The sequence below is a fragment of the Lepus europaeus genome, chromosome 14 (genome assembly GCF_033115175.1).
Source record: "Lepus europaeus isolate LE1 chromosome 14, mLepTim1.pri, whole genome shotgun sequence".
NCBI lineage: Eukaryota > Metazoa > Chordata > Mammalia > Lagomorpha > Leporidae > Lepus > Lepus europaeus.
Window position 1 is genome coordinate 97532083 of NC_084840.1, and position 21052 is coordinate 97553134.

General features: G+C 55.7%; 1 protein-coding gene across 13 annotated transcripts in view; it reads left to right on the forward strand.

The window, feature by feature from the left end:
• PARD3 (par-3 family cell polarity regulator) overlaps positions 1 to 21052 on the forward strand; it is a 528240-nt gene that overhangs the window by 55992 nt on the left and 451196 nt on the right. For all 13 annotated transcript variants that reach the window (XM_062211210.1, XM_062211216.1, XM_062211204.1 and 10 more), the window contains exon 2: positions 17885 to 17986. In XM_062211210.1, coding sequence (XP_062067194.1) covers positions 17885 to 17986 — 102 coding nt within the window. The remainder of the gene's footprint in view (positions 1 to 17884; positions 17987 to 21052) is intronic.

The following is a 21052-nucleotide window of genomic DNA, read 5'->3' on the forward strand; positions in this document are numbered from 1 at the left end:
ACAAAACAAAAAACAAAAAACGTGTTCCTGTGATGGGCAGGTTTATAGCTGTGTGGTTCAGCGTAGAGGGAACCAACACATTTCAGTCTGCAGGCTCCTTAATTCATTTAATCTCCAGATCCAGTTAATTTCCTCTTGGGAAACAAAGGATTTGTGTTTCAGGGAGGGAGAGTTGTGGTTGTCGGCAGGATGCCTTTATATCTTGAAGCACTTCTTTTTATTTGATTATAGTTTTTTAATTTGAGAGACAGCTTGCATCTGCTGGCTCACTCCTTAAACACCCACTCTGCCAGGGCTGGGTCAGCCACGCCCAGAACTCAGAACCCCATCCGGGTCTCCCAGGTGGGTGTCAGGGACCTAAGCTCTTGAATCCCCCAGGGTGAGCATCAGCAGGAAACTGGAGCCAGGACGCAGACCCAGGCACTCTGATCTGGGACGTGGGCATCTTAACTGGGCGCCAAGTGCTCTTGACTCCTGCCTCTGACTGCTTACTATTAAACCGTGCAGGGTTTGATTTGACGTATCGCCGTGTCTGTGCGCGTGGGGTGGAAGCGCACGTCTTGGTCTGATTTGGGTATCAGGTTTGTACAGGCCTTTTGAAATGAGCGGAGAACTCTTTGAGCTCTTAATCGACTTTAATTTTGGAAGACAATTCAGCAGTGACGCCATCTGAGCTTGGAGGTTCCTTTGTGGGAAAATTTGAAAATGACGAATGCGTGTTTAAAAACAGGGCGGGGTGGGCGTTTGGCTTTGTGGTGAAGACCCCCGTGTCCCCAGGGGAGTGGGCATCGTTCCCAGCACGCGAGGGGGTGCAAGAAGTCAAAGCGGCACTGCCGTGGACGCTGAATTATTCATTGAAGTGCATAGCTGAAAGCCGTGAAGTATTTATACTTTGGAAGCCTCGGCAACGTGAATTTTTCATGGACTTTTGTTGCAGTTCGATATGTTTTCCAGGCGCGGAAGTTGTCACTTTCAGCAGTCCTGGGGCGAGGGTTTGTGGGTCCAGAAGAGAACGCCTCCTGCACGGTGAGCTGCAGGGACCGCCGGGCCGGGTGTGGGAAGTGACTGTGGTGTGTCTGACCTTGCTGCGGGTGGGAGACGGTCCGTGGGTGCTCCAGCGCCTGTCTCGGGACAGGACCCCGAGAGGGCTGCGCTGTGAGACGTGCGTGGGAATCCTCAGGACCTGCTCTGCGGTTCTCTGGATCCCCTGCGGCAGCCCCTGGCTTTGGCTGGGGCAGGTGTCGGCTGGGGCTCTCAGCAGGCTCTCCTTGGCATGTCCTCTCCCTGGGGGAGGGTCTCAGGCTGTGGAGAAGCAGGTGCACCCCTGCGGGGGATGGGGATGCCGGCTGGGGACCTCCTGGCCCCTCTGCAGACTGCTTGTAACTTCCTGGGTGTCGTCTTCACGTGGTGGGCAATTTGGGGCCACTTCTTGAGCTGGCTCAGTGCTGCGAACGGTTCCCATGCCGTCCACTTACACTTGGCATCTGAGTGCCTCAGAGTCTCACCATGGTCTTTGTTCTAGCATTCTGTCTGTTACACACAGCATTTAAAGTGTTTATACAGGGCTCGCACTGTGGTATAGCAGGTAAAGCTGCTGCCTTCAGTGCTGGCGTCTCATGTGGGCGCTGGTTCAAGTCCTGGCTGTTCCACTTCCGATCCAGCTTTCTATTATGGCCTGGGAAAGCACTAGAAGATGACCCAAGTGTTTGGGCCCCTGCACCCATGTGGGAAACCTGGAAGAAGCTCCTAGCTCCTAGCTTCTGATAGGTGTAGCTCCAGCCATTGTGGCCATCTGGGGAGTGAACCAACAGATGGATGGAAGACCGTTCTCTCTGCCTTCCCTCTCTCTGTGTAACTCTGACTTTCAGATACATAAATAAGTAAATCTTAAAAAAAACGTGTTTATACATTGGGATACTTTAGGAAGTGTGTGTATGTTTTAAATATTTCTTTATTTATTTGAAACACAGAGGTCTTCCATCCACTGGTTCGCTTCCCAAATGGATGCAACAGCCAGGACTTGGCCAAGTCAAAGCCAGGAGCCAGGAGCTTCTTCCTGGTTTCTCATGTGGATGCAGGGCCCAAGCACTTGGGCCATCTTCAGCTGCTTTCCCAGGCACATTAGTAGGGAGCTGGATTGGAAGTGGAGCAGCCGGGACTGGAACCCTTGCCTATATGGGATGCCGGCATGTCAGGAAGCTACTTAAGCCACTGCACTGCTACACTGGCCCCGTTAGGGGTGATGTGTTGATAGTAGTTTCTTGGGAAGAAGAGGAGACAAGTGCTGAGCACACCGCTGGGTGAGGTGCAGGCCTGAGTGTGACGTTTGTGATTGACAGCACATGGCGCGTGCTTGCCGTAGACCAACAGTTGGTGGTGTAAGAGCGCGTGGGGTACATCTGTTAGGGGTGCTTCCCCGTCCTCACTGCCCGTCTGTGGGATACATTTCCGGGTGGGAGCAAGGCTGCAGTGCCGCTGTGAGAATCCCACATCTGGGGCCAGCCGCCTGCGGGTGTGACTTTTCCAACCCAAGAACGTGTTGAGAAATGGCACTGATTCACTGACCGCATCTTTAGACTTGTATTCACCATTGAAGGCGCGGGTTTCCTAAGGTGATTGGTGTGTATTTATTTGAAGCAGTACGTATTTGTGTTAAATATTTGAGAGCTCAAATTAAAAAAAAAAAATAGTTCATTCGAATGGCTCAGAGAGGGAGCAAGAGCTCTCCCATCCGCTGCTCCCTCAGGTGCATCCGCAGGAAGTTGGATCGGAAGGAGCCCGGACTGCAGCTGGCTGTCCCGTGTGGGATGCTGGCGGCGCACGGGTGGCTGGTGCTGCCTCCCCAGGCTGCGTCTTCACTACTGTGCCGAAGCCCGCCCCGTTGAGATCCCTGGCTGGGCGGTGTTCCCTAAGAGCTGCCTTGGTAGTGTCGATGTGTCTAGTGGACGGCGAAGGGAGAGATCCGAGTGCGCTGTTCTCACCTGCACACCTGTCATTGCATCACTTGAGCTCTTTCGTGTCTGAGCCCCCGGCGTCACCGAGAGTCCCTGGTCAGGGGTCAGGTGGGCTGTGCCCAGGACATAGTGGTGACCGAGGCTGGAGGGATTGGACTGTGTGACAACGCATGAGTGTGCACGTGTGAAGGTGTTGCATGTGTGTGGGTGAGTGTGCATGTGCACACACGCGTGTACATGTGACTGAAGTGTGAGTGCACGTGTGCACATGTGAGTTTGCATGTGTGTGCGTGGTGTCACAGCACAGGGAAGCCCACTTGGGTTCTCGAGCACGGAGTGTCTGTTGCAGCCATCGTGAGTTTTGTTCTGGGAACGGCACGCAGTGAGGGAGTGGGAGAGGACGGACTGGGGGCAGAAAGATCTTACACGCTTCAGAGTGCCCCTGACACGCGTGCACACTTGGGTCGTTCTTTTTTTTTTTTTTTGACAGGCAGAGTTAGACAGTGAGAGAGAGAGACAGAGGGAGAAGTCTTCCTTTGCCGTTGGTTCACCCTCCAATGACCGCTGCGGCCAGCGCACCGCGCTGATCCGAAGGCAGGAGTCAGGTGCTTCTCCTGGTCTCCCATGGGGTGCAGGGCCCAAGGACCTGGGCCATCCTCCACTGCCTTCCCGGGCCACAGCAGAGAGCTGGCCTGGAAGAGGAGCAACCGGGACAGAATCCGGCGCCCCGACCGGGACTAGAACCTGGGGTGCCGAGGATTAGCCTGTTGAGCCACGGCGCCGGCCTTGGGTGGTTCTTTGAAACAGTAAAGAAGGCCCTCTCTTGTTGCTACGTTCAGATCTGCTTCAGCGAGGTGGGTTTCAACCCCCATGCAGGGAGCCAGGCAGCCGTTCGTTGGGCTTCCAGGCTGGAGGGGCCTGGGCAGGCTTGTCCTGGATGCGCAGGGTGGGGGGCGTGGCACAGAGCCCTCAGTCCAAGGCCTCAGCTGACCTCATGTGAGGGGGTGGGGGGCGAGGCCAGCTGCTCCTCAGATGTGGTTCATGCTCGCCACTTTGATCTGCTCACTGGGCTCCTGTGGGCACCTGGGCTTGGGGAGCCTGTGACTCCCGCGCCCCAGGGGACTGAGCAGCCCACCGTGCCGTCTGCTGTCTGCGGGCTCACTGTGCCCCCTTGGACCTGGGGCTGCCCCTTTGCTGTGTGCACGGGCAGGGACCGGCAGTTTGCTGAACTTGCCTGCTGACCGCTGGCATAGGAGAGGCTGGAGCTGATTCCTGGTACGCAGAGAGGCGGGGCAGCTGCCGGCAGCGGGGGGCTCCCGGCACGCCCTGTGGCCGTTCCTGGGTGTGTGTGAGCCCGGTGTAGGGAAGAGGTGGCTGAGGGCGCTCGGTTTGGGCAGAAACGCGCGAGGCGCTTGCAGGAACCTCCCTCAGGTCCAGTCCAGAGATGGCCGAGGCTGAGAGCGTGGGGTTGCCGTGGGGGCCCCCAGGGGTTCTCAGCTGAGTCAGGAGACGCCGTCCCGGGGACATGTCGGCAGTGCTCCAGAACGTGTCCGTTGGCAGTGACTCCTTCAGTTCCAGCCCCTGGGCATGGCCATGCGGGCCCCACGCCGGCCACAGCTGAGCATCACCTGGCTGGAACTCCGGGTGCTCTGACCCAGCCAGGGTGGAGACGGTCACCCTCGTGGGAGAGATTGACACTGGGTGTTCCCGCCCCACGCGGGGCGGACTTCATGTGTGTGACGCTAAGTCATGCGGTTGAGGAAGGCTGGGACTTTTTTTTTTTTAAATTTGAAAACCCTGGCTCATAAAACAACTCAAAACAGTGACTAAGTGCCACGAGCTGTTTGAGGTGCTCCCCAGGTCTGGAACAACCCCATGGGGGAGGGCTGCGGGTTCCTCCCACAGAAGAGGAAACTGAGGCAGCAGGCGCTGAGTCTTTGCTCTGTACCCTGGCAGGAGCCCTGTGGCACATGTGTGTGTGTGCGCACCCTGTGGTTCTGTGTGCTGTGGTCAGCCTCAGGTTTCTTGTGTTTTATTGGGATTAGGAACAAGGAAGCCTGTTACATATAATTTCATTTTTTTCTACTAGCAAGCTTAGGTCATTAGCAGATCTGGGATTTGTTTTACTAGCTAATTGGCGATGTTTGAGTTTCAAAAACTAACAACTAGGGGCACGGCAGGGAAGTGACCACGCTGGCTGCAGCATCGATCGTGTGGGCAGAAGCTGGGCCAGGCCTTCAGAACGGGCCCTGTCAGAGGGGGCCTGTTCCACACAAGCAGGACCTGGGAGGTCACCTTGCAATGTCCAGCTGCATCGATTTTTTTAAAAACTGTAAAAATAGCACAGTGTGGAATAATATTTAAACGATGCAGCAACCTCAGATTTCCTGTTTATTTTCTCATGAACACTTAACATTTACTGCATTTTCTTAAAAAAAAAATCCTTGTTATTTTCATTTGTTTGAAAGGCAGAGTGGCAGCTAGAGATAGGGAGGTCTTCCATCTGCTGGCTCAGTCCCCAGTGGCCTGCAACAGCCAGGGCTGGACCAGGCTGCAGTGGGGAGCCGGGAGCTCTATCTGGGTCTCCCATGTGGGTGGCAGGGGCCCAAGGCCTTTGGGCAGCATAACCCAGAGTGTGCAGTGTGCGGAAGCTGGATCAGAAGCGGAGGTGGGGCTTGAAGCCAGGCACTGTGATGTGTTCTGAGTGGCGGCTTCACCTGGTCAGCTTCGGATTGGAGTGTCCCCACCCTGGATGGGGGGACGTCTCCCTTCAGGACGCCTTTCTCCCTGCGGTGTGAAGTTCCAGCCCCTCCTGCAGAGGAAGAGGAGGCCGTTGGCCCGTGCTGCGCCCTCTGCTGGCAGCCTTGGGTTTTGCCGGCAGTGGCAGAAGTGGCTCTGTGACGTTCCAGGAGCCATGGTTTTGAGATTGAGGCCGACTGTGGCTTGGGAGAATGCGCCGGAAGGCTTGAGGGGCAGGAGTGCAGCGGGCAGGAGTCTCAGGTGCCGGTGCCGAGTGTGGGGCAGCCCTGTGAGTGTTCAGGCCACGTGGCCAGGCTGTGTTTCAGTCCACACAGTGGGACAGCTCCATGACTGCTTCCTGTGACGGTCGAGGGCAGAGATCCGAGCAGCAGCGTTGAGCCCGAGACTCCAGCCGGGCTTCTATGTCGGCGTCTTTGGTGGAAGTTGCAGGATGGGATTTGGTGGCGGGGGGCCACATATTACCGCGGAGAGCCTCTTGCTGGTTTCTTCATCATTTAACAGACGGTCACTGGCAGGCCTTGGGAAGCCCCGCACACATCCTTTTCATGGAAGTTGGAGCAGCACTGGTGTTTGGTGCTGGGCTCGCGTCTCCTGCTGCTGTCTGAATCCAGTCCTCAGCTGTCCCGCCTGCTTCTCCAGCACCCTGATGGTGCAAGCTGGAAAGGTGACAGCGCCGGGAGACGCCCGTGCGGTGTGTGCAGGTGTGGAGGGCAGCACGCAGGTGCCGGGGCCGCACTGCCAGTCACCGGGTCACCACGCTCACCCTGGCAGGTGTCCACTGTCCCCAGGGAGCGCTCAGGTCTCCCCCATGTCCGTGTTCCTGCCCTGTTTACCTCTTGTTTTTCCTCTCTTCTTGTGGTTTATTTTACACCTGGTTTTCTCACAGTTGTTTGACTCTTTGCCAAGTCCGGATGGAGGCACAGGAAAAAAAATAACAACTTGATTGGAGCCTTAGGATTCTGTTATTTTTAGAGTGCGGTCTCCCCAAGTGCTGTCTGTTCTTCATAAGAGCGTGGAGGTTGTACGAAAAGCTCGCTTGGATGTGGGGGTGTTCCCGAGGCACGCTTTCACAGGGGTGTCTGAACATCTGGTGCCCATTTAGGATGACGCGGCCACCGTTCCCTTCCTGGTCTGTTGGGGTGCAGGTTTCTGTGTAAGCGCCCTCCTCATTAGCCCGAACCGTGTTGGTTTTAGTTCCTCGTGAACCTGTGGCTTTGAATTATGTGAGCGGGACGGTCATGGAAGGCAGTGATGTTGTTCACGGTGCGGTGGGCTTTTCCTTTCTAAATGTCTTGGGAACGTCTCAGTGATCCTTGGGGAATCCACCGCATTGCAGCGTGGTTTGGTTCTAGGCGAGTTCAAAAGAAATCTGGACGCGGCTGCCAATTATTTCCAGGGCAGATTTTTTTGTGAGTCAGAAAAACAAGAATGCCAGTGTCAGCACTGCCCGCTGCCTCTATCTACTGCTTGCTCCCTCGAGCCAGGGCTGAAGTGCTGGTGCCGGCCCTGTTCTCTGGGGCGTCCGAGCGGCGATGGCAGGAGTGTGCGGTGACCAGCCCTGCAGGCATCTCCGGGAGCTGCCTGCTGTCGTGGGAGTGGGCCCTGGTTCTGCGTCTCTTTTCCACACGTGTGGCTGTTGTCTGATGTTAGATGCGTCACACATGCAGCATTCGTTACTCGGCGGTGATAACTGAAGTTTGGACGTCTTGCACTTAGAGTTGAAATTCATCACCCGGATCTCAGGTTGGTTTGAAATGGAAACACCTTGCGCTGGGGGGAGCAGATGGGGGCCTGGATTGAGGCTCACGCAGCCAGCGCATCCGTGGCACCCAGATACAGGACGTGGAGCTTGGCGGGAGCTGACACGGCGTCACAAGTGCAGAGCTCTACATCCGACCTCCCGGTGGGTCCCAGTGGCAGTGCACAGCCGATGCCCTGTAACGTGACCCCGCCAGCAAAAGGAATCTTGTGTTTAGACTTGGGTCCCACCCCTGAGATGGGTCACCATGTAGACGCACGTATTCCAAAAGGAACAGCCCCTGAGATCCGGAAGCCGGGATGCCGAGTGTCGCCGCCCTGGCTGTGGCAGGGCGCCAAGCAGGTCGGGCCGCAGAGGCGGGCGGGGCTCATGCTGCCCTCCAGGCGCACGTGCGTGGCCTCACTTGCCCGGCGAGTTCTGTGTTGTTTGGCGGGCTCGTGGAGCTGCTGTGTGCCTCGGTCTTGGGTAAACAGGAAGAGCTGCAGCGGCCCACCACGGAGGAGCCGGCAAACAGGAGGTTCCCCAGAAAGGGTGGAGCTCCACACAGATACGGTTACACATCCCTACACTATACAAATACACGTACAGACACAGAAACGAATACACGTACATGTACAGATACTATCACACAGACATACAAATATGAATACAAGTACATGCACAGATATGAATATACATATATACATAACGAATACACATACATACACGGATACAAATACACGTACATACACACAGATATACGAATACACGTACAGAGACATACGATTACACGTACAGACACGGATATGATTACACGTACAGATACGAATACACGTATGTACATAGGTACGAATACACGTACAGACATGGATATGATTACACGTACAGACAGATACGAATACACGTACATACACAGGTACGAATACACATACAGACACAGATACAACTACATGTACAGACACATATGAATACACGTACAGACATGGATACGATTACACGTACAGACATGGATACGAATACACGTACATGTACAGATACTATTCACACAAATATGAATACATGTACATGCACAGATATGAATATACATATATACATAAAAACGAATACACATACATACACAGATACAAATACACGTACATACACACACAGATACGAATACACGTACAGACACAGAAACGAATACACGTACATGTACAGATACTATCACACAGATACACAAATATGAATACATGTACATGCACAGATATGAATATACATATATACATAACAAATATACATACATGGATACAAATACACGTATATACACACAGAGATACGAATACATGTACAGACACATATGATTACACATACAGACAGATACGAATACACGTACAGACATGGATATGATTACACGTACAGACACAGATACAATTACACGTACAAATACGAATACACGTACGGACACATACGATTACACGTACAGACACGGATACAATTACACGTACAGACAGATACAAATACACGTATGTACATAGGTACGAATACACGTACAGACACATACGAATACACGTACAGACACGGATACGGTTACACGTACAGACACATACGATTACACGTACAGACACGGATACGATTACACGTACAGACACAGGTACAAATACACGTACAGACACAGATACGATTACACGTACAGACAAATACGAATACACGTACGGATACATATGAATACACGTACAGACACAGATACGATTACACGTACAGACACATACGATTACACGTACAGACACGGATACGGTTACACATACACAGATACAATTACACGTACAGACACAGATACGATCACACGTACAGACACAGATACGATTACACGTACAGATACAGGTACGAATACACGTACAGACACAGATACGATTACACGTACAGACACATACGAATACACGTACGGACACATACGATTACACGTACAGACACAGATACGATTACACGTACAGATACAGGTACGAATACACGTACAGACACGGATACGATCACACGTACAGACACATACGAATACACGTACAGACACAGATACGATCACACGTACAGACACATACAAATACACGTACAGACACAGATACGATTACACGTACAGACACAGGTACGAATACACGTACAGACACGGATACGATCACACGTACAGACACATACGAATACACGTACAGACACAGATACGATCACACGTACAGACACATACAAATACACGTACAGACACAGATACAATTACACGTACAGACAAATACGAATACATGTACAGACACATATGAATACACGTACAGACACGGATATGATTACACGTACAGACACAGATACAATTACACGTACAGACACAGGTACGAATACACGTACAGACACAGGTACGAATACATGTACAGACACAGATACGATCACACATACAGACACATACAAATACACGTACGGACACATGAATACACGTACAGACACAGATACGATTACACATACATGCATAAAGAAGTGGGGAGCAGAGGAGGTTACAGCTCCAGGGTAATCAAACATGTCCCCCTCTGTTTTTTTTTTTTAATTTAAAGATTTGTTTTATTTATTTGAAACGCAGAGTTAGAGAGATCTGCCATCTGTTGGTTCACTCCCCAGATGGCCTCAATGGCCAGGGCTGGGCCAGGCTGAAGCCAAGGACCAGGAGCTTCATCCTGTCTCCCACCCAGGTGCAGGGGCCCAAACACTTGGACCATTCTCCACTGCTATCCAGGCGCGTTAGCAGGGAGCTGGATCAGAAGCCGAGCAGCCAGGACTCGACCCTGTGCCCATATGGGATTCGGGCACTGTAGGTGGTGCTTTACCGGCTACACCACAGCACCGGCCCCCGAACAACCCTCTCCTAGTGTGGTCTGGGGGCCTCTAAATGCTTTTTTCTCTTCAGACCTCCAGTTCCGAGCTTGCGGCTGCCATGCCTCCGACTGCTGTCACTGGGTTGGGGTTGAGCACGTGGGGTTCCCGAAGGCCCAGGAAGGTCTCCCATGTGGCAGGCTCTCCTCCATGCCCCTGCTGCTCTGGGCCATGCAGTGACGAGCAGCTGCCCCTGCCCGGTCCCTTGGGCAGCCCCCGGCGCGGCTCTCCCAGGTGTGCGGGGCCGCTGCAGGTGCCCAGTGCCTGCAGAGCTGGAGAGGTGAGCTCGGGATGCACAGAGTGTGTGTGGGGAAGCTATAGGTGGGTGTGTGTCTGCGTTAGAGCTGCTCTCAAGGCCACACTTTATGCCGGTAGCCGCGGTTCTCTCGTTTCTGCTTAGAGACGAAAGCCGCCCGAGTGTGTTTACTTTGGTGATAAAGCGTCCTCAGAGGAGACAGGAACCTTGGAGATAATCCAGCCCCCTGATTTTCTCTCCCAAGGCAGTGGTGCCACGGGGAGGAAGGGATTGTGCAGTCAGCAGCCTCTTGCGGCTCGGTCATCTGTTGCCTGGTCTGGGGGTGGGGGTGGGGGGCCGGGTGTGCACCCCTGACCTGCCCTTGTCGCCCAGCTGGCTTTGGGCTGCACCTGCCCTGGCCTCACCTACTGGCCCTGCTCCCCCTCCTGCGATCGGTCTCTGGGGACATGGAGTCTGTTTCGCACTTTAATTACTGGCTGTGTAATTGTGTTTTGCCAGAGTCTGCGCGCAGCTACTTTGTTGCTCTGCTTCTGTACAGGATTTTTATCAGACTCGCAGCGTCCTGTGCGAGCCCAGCCTGGTAGACGCCTGGTGTGCGCAGTGTGCTCGCCTTGGAGCTGCCATGGTTTCACTTAGTATCTGTCAGAAGAAGCCCAGACTATCTATCGTAACCTCGCTCAGATTTTTGAAAAATTTATTTCTTTGAAAGGCAGAGTTTGAGAGAAAGAGAAAGAGAGAGGGAGGGGGGGAGGGGGAGGGGGAGAGGGAGGTGGAGGGAGTGGGAGAGAGAGGTCTTCTACCTGCTGGCTCACCCCCTAAATGGCTGTAACTGATAGAGTTAGGCCACACTGAAGCCAGGAACAAGGAGCTTCTTCCAGGTCTCCCATGTGGGTGCAGGGGCCCAAGGACTTGGGGCATCTTCCACTGCTTTCCCAGGCCATAGCAGAGAGCTGGATTGGAAGTGGAGCAGGCGGGACACAAACTGGAGCCCATATGGAATGCTGGCACTGCAGACGGCGGCTTTACCCGTTGTCCCACAATGCCGACCCCTATCATAATCTCTTAAAAGCAGTTCCTTGAAGGTGCAGGTGATTGAAATTCAAGTATAAGGATAGAGAGCTGGCCATGCATCTGAGGGTTAGGAAACTACATGGACTAACATAGGGCTCTCCTGTGGTCTTCCCTGCCCGCAGAGATTTCCTCACTTTAGATGGACACTGTTGGGGCCTTTCAGGGAAGATCTTTCTGGCCACAGATATTTTGAAATACACCCGTCATCACCGAGTGTCCTTGGGGTGGGTGGGAGCTGTGTTTGGAGAGAGTCCCTGTGGTCTGCTTCGCTGGACTGCGGATTCTGGCAGGGTGACTGGTCTGGTCCAGCACCTGCTGTGGACTCGGCATTTGGCCATGTCCTCGGGCAGTCGTCACAGAACGCGCTGATAGAGACCCACGGGCGGTGGTGTCTCTCAGTGGGGCAGTCCTGGTGCCGGTGAGCGGCACACAAGCCGTGTGTTTGCGGAGCGCATGCACAGGGCTGCCTGTGGACTGGTCATGGTGACGGCTGTGCCACATGCTCCCGGTGCCGCAGAGTTTGGGCAGCAGACCGTGACCAGGAATGGACATGGGGCAGGAGACGGGGCGGCTGCTCAGGAGCTGCAGACGGGCCCTTGTCTGATTCTGCCGCTCTGCCCGTCTTTCCCGAGAGCTGCTGTGTGCTCCTGGCCTGAGGAGGTGTCCTCCGTCACGAGAGGTGGGCGGGTCTTCAGGAGATGGCATCGAAGGTCCCTCCCTTGCAGCCTGGGCAGGGGCGGGAGCCCCACCTTCAGCCCCAGCTGTCTCCGGAACACCCGGCACGGCTCCTGCTGCACCTGCTGGGTGGCTGTAGCCAGGTCACAGTCTGGGGATGTGGTGCTGTGGAACCCTCACCAGGATGCCGGCGTGTGCCGGGTGCGAGTGTTGGGACCACAGGCTGCAGCTGGACGCTTGTCTGCCCAGGCTTCCCAAGGAGAGAGCTGAGGTGGGTGCCAGGCCCCCGTCGGATCCCTTTTTCCTTTTTTTCCCCCCTGTCCGTCTGTCCTTCCTTCCTGGGCTGGCTCAGTTGAGGACTCTTTGCTTTCGGCTGGGCGCGTTGGTATCAGCAGGTGTAAGGAATTGATTCTGCTTTCTCAGTGATGGGAGAGGGTTTTCTTTATGGAATAAAAAGGGAAATGGGTTTGAATTAGAAAACGTGAGGAGGGAGATGGGGGGGCTTGGGGTGAAGTTTCCGTTTGTTTTGGGGTTGGGAGCTATTTAGGATTCGTAGTATCTCTGTGAGGTTTTCACTGTGGGTCAGGAAGGCTCCTTTTGGTCCCAGTCAGCCGCTGGGCTGGTGCCACCCGAGGGTGGCTGGAGGGGTACTTTAGGGACCTGCTGGGGTGGCTGTGGGGAGTGATTTGTTTGATGGGTACGAGGAGATGCTGAGCCGCTCTCAAGCGGATCCTACAGTGCAGTAGGAGTTGTCCCTGCGTGGGGGCTCTGGGACCCTGTTTGGTGTTCCTGTTAACAGTTTATTTTTATCTATTGATGGGGAGGGGAAGAGGTCCCATCTGCTGGTTCACTCCCCAAATGCCTGCAACAGCCAGGGCTGGGCCAGGCCAAACCTGGGAGCCCAGAACTCCATCCTGGTCTCCCATGCGGGTGGCAGGGGCCCAGCTGTTGGAGCCATCACCTGCTGCCTCCCAGAGTGTGTGTTACCAGGAAGCTGGATTGGAAGTGGAGGAGCCAGGACTTGAACCAGACACTTGGATGTGCCACACAGCCTGCCCCCTATTGTATATTTATATATTAAATATTTATTTGAAGGAGCTACGGGAGGCAGGGGGGAGAGCTTCTGTCTGCTGGTTCACTCCCCAGATGGCTACAGTGGTCAGCCCTGGGCCAGGCTGAAACCAGGAGCCTCCTCCAAGTCTCCCATGTGGGTGGCAGTGGCCCAAGCACTTGAGCCATCTTCCAGTACTTTTCCCAGGCCATTAGCAGGGAGCTGAATTGGAACCAGGGCAGCTGGGACAGGAACTGGTGCTCATATGGGATGCGGGGTGCCAGGTGGCGTCTTTAGCTGCTGTGCGGCGACTCTGGCCCTGTAAATATTTCTGGTCTCTCTTCTTAGGTCTTTGGTGGGTAACTTGTGGGGAAGCTTTTCTTATCTTATAGAACTTGGTCAAGTATACTGCCTGGTGGGCGGTACAGTTGTGTGCCCCCCCCCCCCCCCGTCCCTCCCATTCTAAGTCTGAAACAAGAGTTTTTTCCCTTGGTGATTGCCTTAATTCCTCCTTCAAGTTCATGTGCTTCACAAACCTGTTGACCCCCTGGAAGAGGTAGAACCTGGTGCTGATTTCCAGGTCAGAGTCACACCCGAGCTCAGCCCTCCTTGGTTTGCTTGTCACCTTTTCCAGGGCCCTCATCTGTGCAATGGAGCTGCACGCGCCGGAGGCTTGGGGCTGTCACCCACCGTGGGGGTGCTCAGTGGTGGCGGCTTCCGAGCAGGCACAGCCCCAGCGGCCTCCTTGCTGGCGCCGATGGGTGCAGAGCCTGTGGCTTTGGGGCAGGACGCCCTGTGGGTGCTGAGTCGCTGGCACGTGGTGTGGCGACGTTTCATGGCCATCGCCTTGTTGGTTTCCGCCTTCTCTGAGTAGCTCGCCTGGCGAAGTGCTTCCCGCCCCGCACTGGGAGTGGGACCAGGAGCTGCCTGCACTGGGATGGGAGCAGGTTCATCCAGGTGTGCTCTCCCCTGTGCAGGAGACAAAGGTGTTCCCCCTGCAGCCTGCATTCCTTCCCACGGTGTGGCCAGTGGAGCTGAGCAGTCACAGCGTGGGCAGGGGGCGGGGAGCGGGGGAGGGTCCCACGTTGTGGCCCTGGTGTTTCTCTTGGCCCTAGGAGAGCAGGAGCCTGTGTGTGTTGATTGTTCTCTCTGGGGCACATTCCTTCCATTCGCCCCGCACAGACAGTATTTTAGTTTTTCTCCGAGTGCACACTATTTCGACAACGCAGGCTTTGTTCTTTGTTCTGGGCTAAAGGAGAGCTGGAGGTGGTCTGTGCCTCTGGCATCGTCTCCAGGGGCAGGGGCAGGGCCTCGGTGGCCTGTGCCACGCAGCGGGTGGGTGTGGGTTAGGTGGGATCAGGTGCCCGTGGTGGTCATTGGGCTGTGGGGATGAAGGCGTTGGAGGAGTGTGGACAGCAGACAGAAGCGTGAGGCCTCCTTGGTTCAGACCCACAGAGGGAGCGTGGAGTGCAGGACAGCCAGGCAGCCTGCAGGGGACGGGGTGGGGAGCCGTAGGGGGTGGACTCAGCCGAGGGGTGGGCGTCCGACCTGTGGGAGATGGCTCTTGTGACACGACTGTGACACCCAAGGGACATTTTGTGGACATTGGCTTATTGCTACACGCAGGGCAGGACCAGAGGGCTAGGAGTGTGGAGGTGACGAGGTCCTCGCGAGGACAGGAAGAAGGGTGGGCGAGAAGACGTGTGCTCCCGAGCGCTCCAAGGGGATTGCAGGAAAGGTGGTGTGCATGTGTGTCCCGGGAAGCCGGAGAGCACACAGGGGCTGCCTGTCCCTCACGGGGCAGTTTCTGTCTCGTCTCCTGTTCCTTTGAACTACAGAGCACGCGGCGTCATCCACAGCCTCCAGTGCACAACGTTTGAGCTGCTGTGCGGTGGTTTCCTTGATTGGGTGTGCTCAGCTCTCGTTTTATAAAGGTTTGTTTATTTGAAAGTCAAAGTTACAAATGGAGAGAGAGAATGAGAAATCTTCCATCCATGGTCAGGGCCAATGCCCAGCTTCATCTGGGTCTCCTGTGGGTGGCAGGGACACAAGCACTGTGCCATCTTCTGCTTTTTTTCCCAGGCCATTAGCAGGGAGCTGGGTTGGGATTCGAACCTATGCCCATATGAGATGCTGGCGTCAAAGCTGCAGCTCAATGCTGGTTTCCTGTTCTGTTCGTTATTTGTTAAAAACCTCTGATCTGGGGCCGGCGTTGTGGCCTAGCGGGTAAAGCTGCTGCCTGCAGTGCCAGCATTATATGGGCCGAGTATTTGAGACCCGGCTGCTCCACTTCCGGTCCAGCTCTCTGCTATGGCCTGGGAAAGCAGTGGAAGACGGCCCAAGGCCTTGGGCCCCTGCACCCACATGGGAAGACCCAGAGGAAGCTCCAGGCTCCTGGCTTCAGATCAGCTGAGCTCCGGCTGTTGCGGTCAACTGGGGAGTGAACCAGCGGATGGAGGACTTCTCCCTTTCTTTCTACCTCTCTCTGTGTGTAACTCTGACTTTCAAATAAATAAATAAATCTTAAAAAGCCTCTGACCTGACACGTGTGCGGTGGCCGTTGTCTTTGTTGACAGAGAACTGGGTCTCAGACGCAGTTTACCCCTGGACAGACTCCATGGGAACCTGGGTGGGGCCGAGTCAAATTCTCAGGATGGATGCCTGGCTGGCGGCACGCTGAGAACCACAGCTGTCGCTCACGGGCGAGATCAGAGCAGGCGACGGAATGTTCTGTGTGAGTGCCTCTGCAAACTTGATGTATTTTTTTTTTTTTTAAGCAGTCCCAAGGTTTTCATTAAAACAAGTGTTTTATGGCTCAGGGAAGCAGCTGGGAGGAGGGGCAGCAGAGAGAGGACAGAAGCGTGGGTGCTGCTGGCCTGGCTCTGTCCCTCTGAGTCAGGCGGGGAATCAGGTGGGCAGCCCTGGCCGGGGTCCTGGCTGCCAGTGAGAGTTGACTGTGACCGCTGGTCAGCAGCATAGGCTGGCTCTGGGCTTTCCCGTGGGACAGCTTTCTCGTGTAACCCTCCGCCCACCTCGGACAGCACGCTCAGACGGGCTTTCCGTGGCGGTAGGACCTCACCCAGTGTGGCAGGCGGCGGCTGCTGTCTCACTGCCACTTTGCCCAGCATCAGGGCTGTTCCCGCAGTGGGGCAGGTGCCGAGGGCCACCTGTCGTGGGCCTGGTTGGTCAGGGAGGCTGCTGAGCAGCTGAGCCCGCAGTAGGAGTGAGGTGGCCCTGTGAGAGGTGAGGGGTGGTGGCCGGAGCGTTGCTTCCTGGAGCTGGGACTTGGTGTTTGGTGCCTTGCTGCTTCCTTCCTTTATGATGGACGGGATCGGTGAAGCCGAGTGCTCCCAGGGGAGGTGGCAGTGGAAGAGGAGCCAGAGAATAAGAATTGCATGAGTGTGTGTGTGTGATTGTGTGTGTGTGTGATTGTGTGAATTGCCTGAGTGTATGTGTGTGTGTGTGAATTGCCTGAGTGTGTACATGCTTGAGTGTGTATGTGCACGTGTGAGTGTGTGTGCATGCGTGAGGCTCGTGTTCGGGATGAACCCTTCCTTCCGCGGAGCTCACGGGGAGACACACACGCTCATGGGTTTCCCCTTCGTCTGTGGTTGAGGTTGACTCCGAATCAACTATGTTCCCTTCTTCGAATGTCTTAGAAACACACTATTCACATATGTTTAGGACGTTTGTTTCTTTAATAAAAGGTTTATTGATTGGAAGACAGCGACACGGAACAGGAGCGAGAGCTCCCATCCATTGATCATTCCCCCAGATCCCCACAACAGCTGGGGCTGGGCAGCCAGGACTCCATCCAGGTCTCCCGCCTGGGCGGCAGGAATGCATGTGCTTGGGCCATCAGCTGCCTCCCGGGGTGTGCGTTAGCAGGAAGCTGGATTGGAAGTGCGGAGTAGCTGGGACTCGAACCCAGGCACTTGCATATTGGATGTGGGCGTCTCAAGAGGGAGCTGTGCCACAACTTCTGTCCCTGTCAGGGCGTTTTACAATGCACTGGTACGTGTGTGTAACTTTGCCTTCATAAAAAGAGGCTCGCACCGCACGGCCCGTTCTGAGTCTGTCTGTCGCGTCTCGTCAGCCGTCTCCTGTGTGCGTCTCTTCACCCCTGGTGCTGAGGAGCACGTGGGGTCCCCCAGATGTGCTGCCTGCGTTCTGCAGAGGGGCTCACTGGGAGGTTTTCAGGCACGCAGGGCCCGCTGCTGGCTTCCTGCAGGTTGCGTGGCAGGAATTGGTTACCATGAGTGTCCTGGGGAGCCTGGGCTTCCTGGGGGAGTTTGCATTGCTGCTGTCTGCAATTCGTGTTGGATTTTGCATCAGCGTCTGAGTGGAGGGGCGGAGACTCGGCCACAGAGCCGGAGCTGCCTGGGTTTGCGTCGTTGGCAGTGCTGCTGCTGGGATGGGTTCCTGCTGAGGACCAGCGGGCTGTGCCCCGGTAATCGTGTTGCTGACCTGCTGTATCCGATGTTTCTGTTCTTCCGCAGGACCCGAGCTACTGGATACAGGTGCACCGCCTGGAGCATGGAGACGGGGGGATCCTGGACCTGGACGACGTGCTCTGTGACGTGGTGGACGACAAGGACAGGGTGAGCGCTCCTCCCGGGAGACAACTCCCAGCTCCTTCTTCCCGGGACTGGGGAAGGGTGGGGCGTGGGGTCCTCCCCTCTCTGGTTTAGACACATCGGTAAAGATCCTCAGCTCCGTGTGTTTTGTTTTCTAGTATCAAGAATCCTGGCTACCCTAAAGCCAGGGCCTGGCGTGTTGTTTTGACTTGATACTGAGTTTTGCAGTTGTGAACCTGCAGCTTCTCACGTGCGCCCATGGCAAGGTGTCTTTTCCCTGCCATTTCCCCCTGTGCTTCAACCAAACAGTGGCTTTGCTGGCGACTCGAGACCTCGCTGCTTCCTGAGCTTCCGTGAGAGGGAGTTGGGTCTGGGTTGTGTTCCCAGCAGCTCCCTGTGCCACGCAGCGGGGAGTGAGGGGAGCAGGCCATGTGCGTCCAGGCCCCTCCCTGCCCATGCGCTTGGCTCTCGCAAAGCCGCCCTGTCCACTACTGCTTCCACCCAGGACTGGCATCTCCAGGCTGTGACGAGCTGCCCAGAGCACTTCACAGTGTCCCGGATGGGGAAGGACTGTCCACGTCCACACCGCGAGCGTCTGTGGCGGGATGTTTGGCCGTGCGTGTGGAAGTCCGTGGATTCTTCCCTGTAAGAACTTCCAGGGCTAATTGAGCTCGGCTCACAATGAAATTGCACAGCGGCTCCTGGCCACGGGCATCACGGGATACCGAGGGCCCTGCCGGGCACACAGCTTCCCCATCAGTGGCCAGGCTGGGAGATGGGGAGCGCGTCGCGCCTGCTCTGAGCCCCGCGAGCACAGCTGTCGAGGCTTCCCCATTGCTGCGGTTCTCACCACCGGCGCCGTGCCTGCCTCAGAGTTGGCCGGCATCTTAGCTGTTTTCCTGTAGCCTTGAGGGATACCAGGTGTCCTGTAGCTTCCGGCGTCCTGGCTCCCCTGGCACCTGCAGGGCCGGAGCTTGTCCCTGGCAGCTGCCTGGAGGCCAGGAACACATGGTCAGAGGTGTGTGAGTCAATGTTGCTCTTCTCAGTGCTGTTTGCTCTGTAGGGACCGGGCGTCTCTGTGACGCTATTCTCCCATGCAAGTGGATGGTGCCGTGCACGTGTGGTTCGGCTGCAAGGCTTAAGCGATTGCTGGTTCCTCTCCCTGTGGGACTGGCACAGGTGAGCATGAGGAAGGAGGTGCCCCCTGGATGCCCAGGGCTTGCCCCTGCTGCGGCCGAGGTGTTTCATCCTCCCGTGTCTGTTGGAGACGGACAGTGAACACGTGTGAACTGTTGCTGTCTCGTTGCCTCCTTAGCTTAGGTGTGGGGCCCCCTGTGCCCGGAATCTGGCTGCTCGCCTCTTGGTGGGCGTTGGGCAGCCTCGTGTGCCGGAGGGTGCTGGATGGTGAGGGGGTTACAGCCCCATCCCTTGCCCCCGTGCTCCTGCGAGGCCTGAGCTTGGGGGGACCCTCCCCCCAGCCCAGCATTGCCCACACTCACGACCGCAGGGTGAGGGGGCTGTATGCCTGCTGTCCCTCCTTCCTCCCTGGGTGCCCGGGGCACACAGGCGCCTTCCACAGAGCTTCCGCTGCAGCGGGTGGAGTATTGAGATGTGTGTGTTCGGAAATGCCTGTGGCCTTATCTTGTGGCCCACAAGGAGGTCCGTTGGGTGGCCGTCCCCTGTGCACGTGGAAGTCCCGCGTGCTCTGCCGCTGTTGAGGTCGAGGCAGGCGGTGGTTGGTTACGTCTTAGGGGTGATTTTCGGCAGGTGAGAGTCCTAGGCAGAAACCAAGGAGCAGGCACACCGGGCCCTTGGAAATCAGCCTCCCGTTAGGGCTGTAGGATCTCAAAGAAGCACTTAGATCTTGCATTCTCGAGGAAACTACATTTCATGGAGTCTTTGTGTTTCCTGTGCAAGTTGAGGAGTCCAGGAAAGAGTTCGAGATCTTGGCCCGTGAGATGCCGTCTTAGAGCGATTTTATGTCATGCTGATGGAGATGAGCTTCCGGAGAGAAAGGTGCTGGTCCACGCAGTGGACCGCGGCCTGACACTGCTTTTCCTTCGGTGTCTGGTTCACAAGTTCAGGACATGGATGTGATTAATTATATTTTCTGAATTAGCTTCTGAGACCTTTGGCTCCATTTTCAGTTGTGGGAAGGAAACGAGCGAGTGAGTGAGCCAGCGCCCGGTCCCCAGGTGCGTCCAGGTGCGTCCTCACGCAGGGGGTCTCTGGCTCTGAGACCCGATTGTCATCGCCCTGGAGCGTTTTCAGCTATTTTTGGCAGCCTGTGCCCGGGAGCATTTAGACACCTGTTCAGCTTTTAGGTTAAGAAGAATTCACAGCATTCCTAAATGCTGCACAATCTACAAACAGCTGAAATGCAGACGCTTCCGGTCCCAGGCACTTCGGGCGTGAGTCCTCGGCCTGCCTGAATTCACCTGTTCTTGCCCTGTGCCCTGGATCGCCAGCCTCTGGGCACAGCACACGGCTCCGGGGTCCAGGTTTAGAATTAGTTCAGATCGGAGCTGGTATTAGGTTTGATTTTTCTGACACATAAAATGTTAGATCTACTTGGACCACAGGAATGTTCCCCTTTTAGAATGTTGTTTATGTTGTTTATTGAAAGGCAGAGTTAGGGAAAGAGAGAGAGGGAGACCTTCCATCTGCTGGCTCATTCCCCGGATGTCCACAGCAGCCAAGGCTGCACCAGGCTGGAGCCAGGAGCTCCATCCGGGTCTCCCACGTGGGTGGCAGGGGCCCATCACCTGCAGCCTCCCGGTGGGTGTGTGAGGACCAAGCTGCCTTGGAGGCGGAGCTGGGACTTGATCCAGGCTCCAAGTGAGATGACAGCCACGGTGCCGGGCCCCGCCCCCGCGTCCTGGTCATGGGTGCTGGCTGCACGACACTGCATTCCAGGGTGCAGGAAGCATCGCACCATCGCCGTGTCTTTGGTGCTTTCCACACCTCATTCTCGGTTTTCTCAAGGGACGTTGTGCTCAATTAGGAACAATGAGGCGGGCAGTGTTGGGCTGTGTTTGGTGTGAATTTCTTTCTGCTGGGAGTAGGGGAGCCGGGCGCTCTGGACTTCAC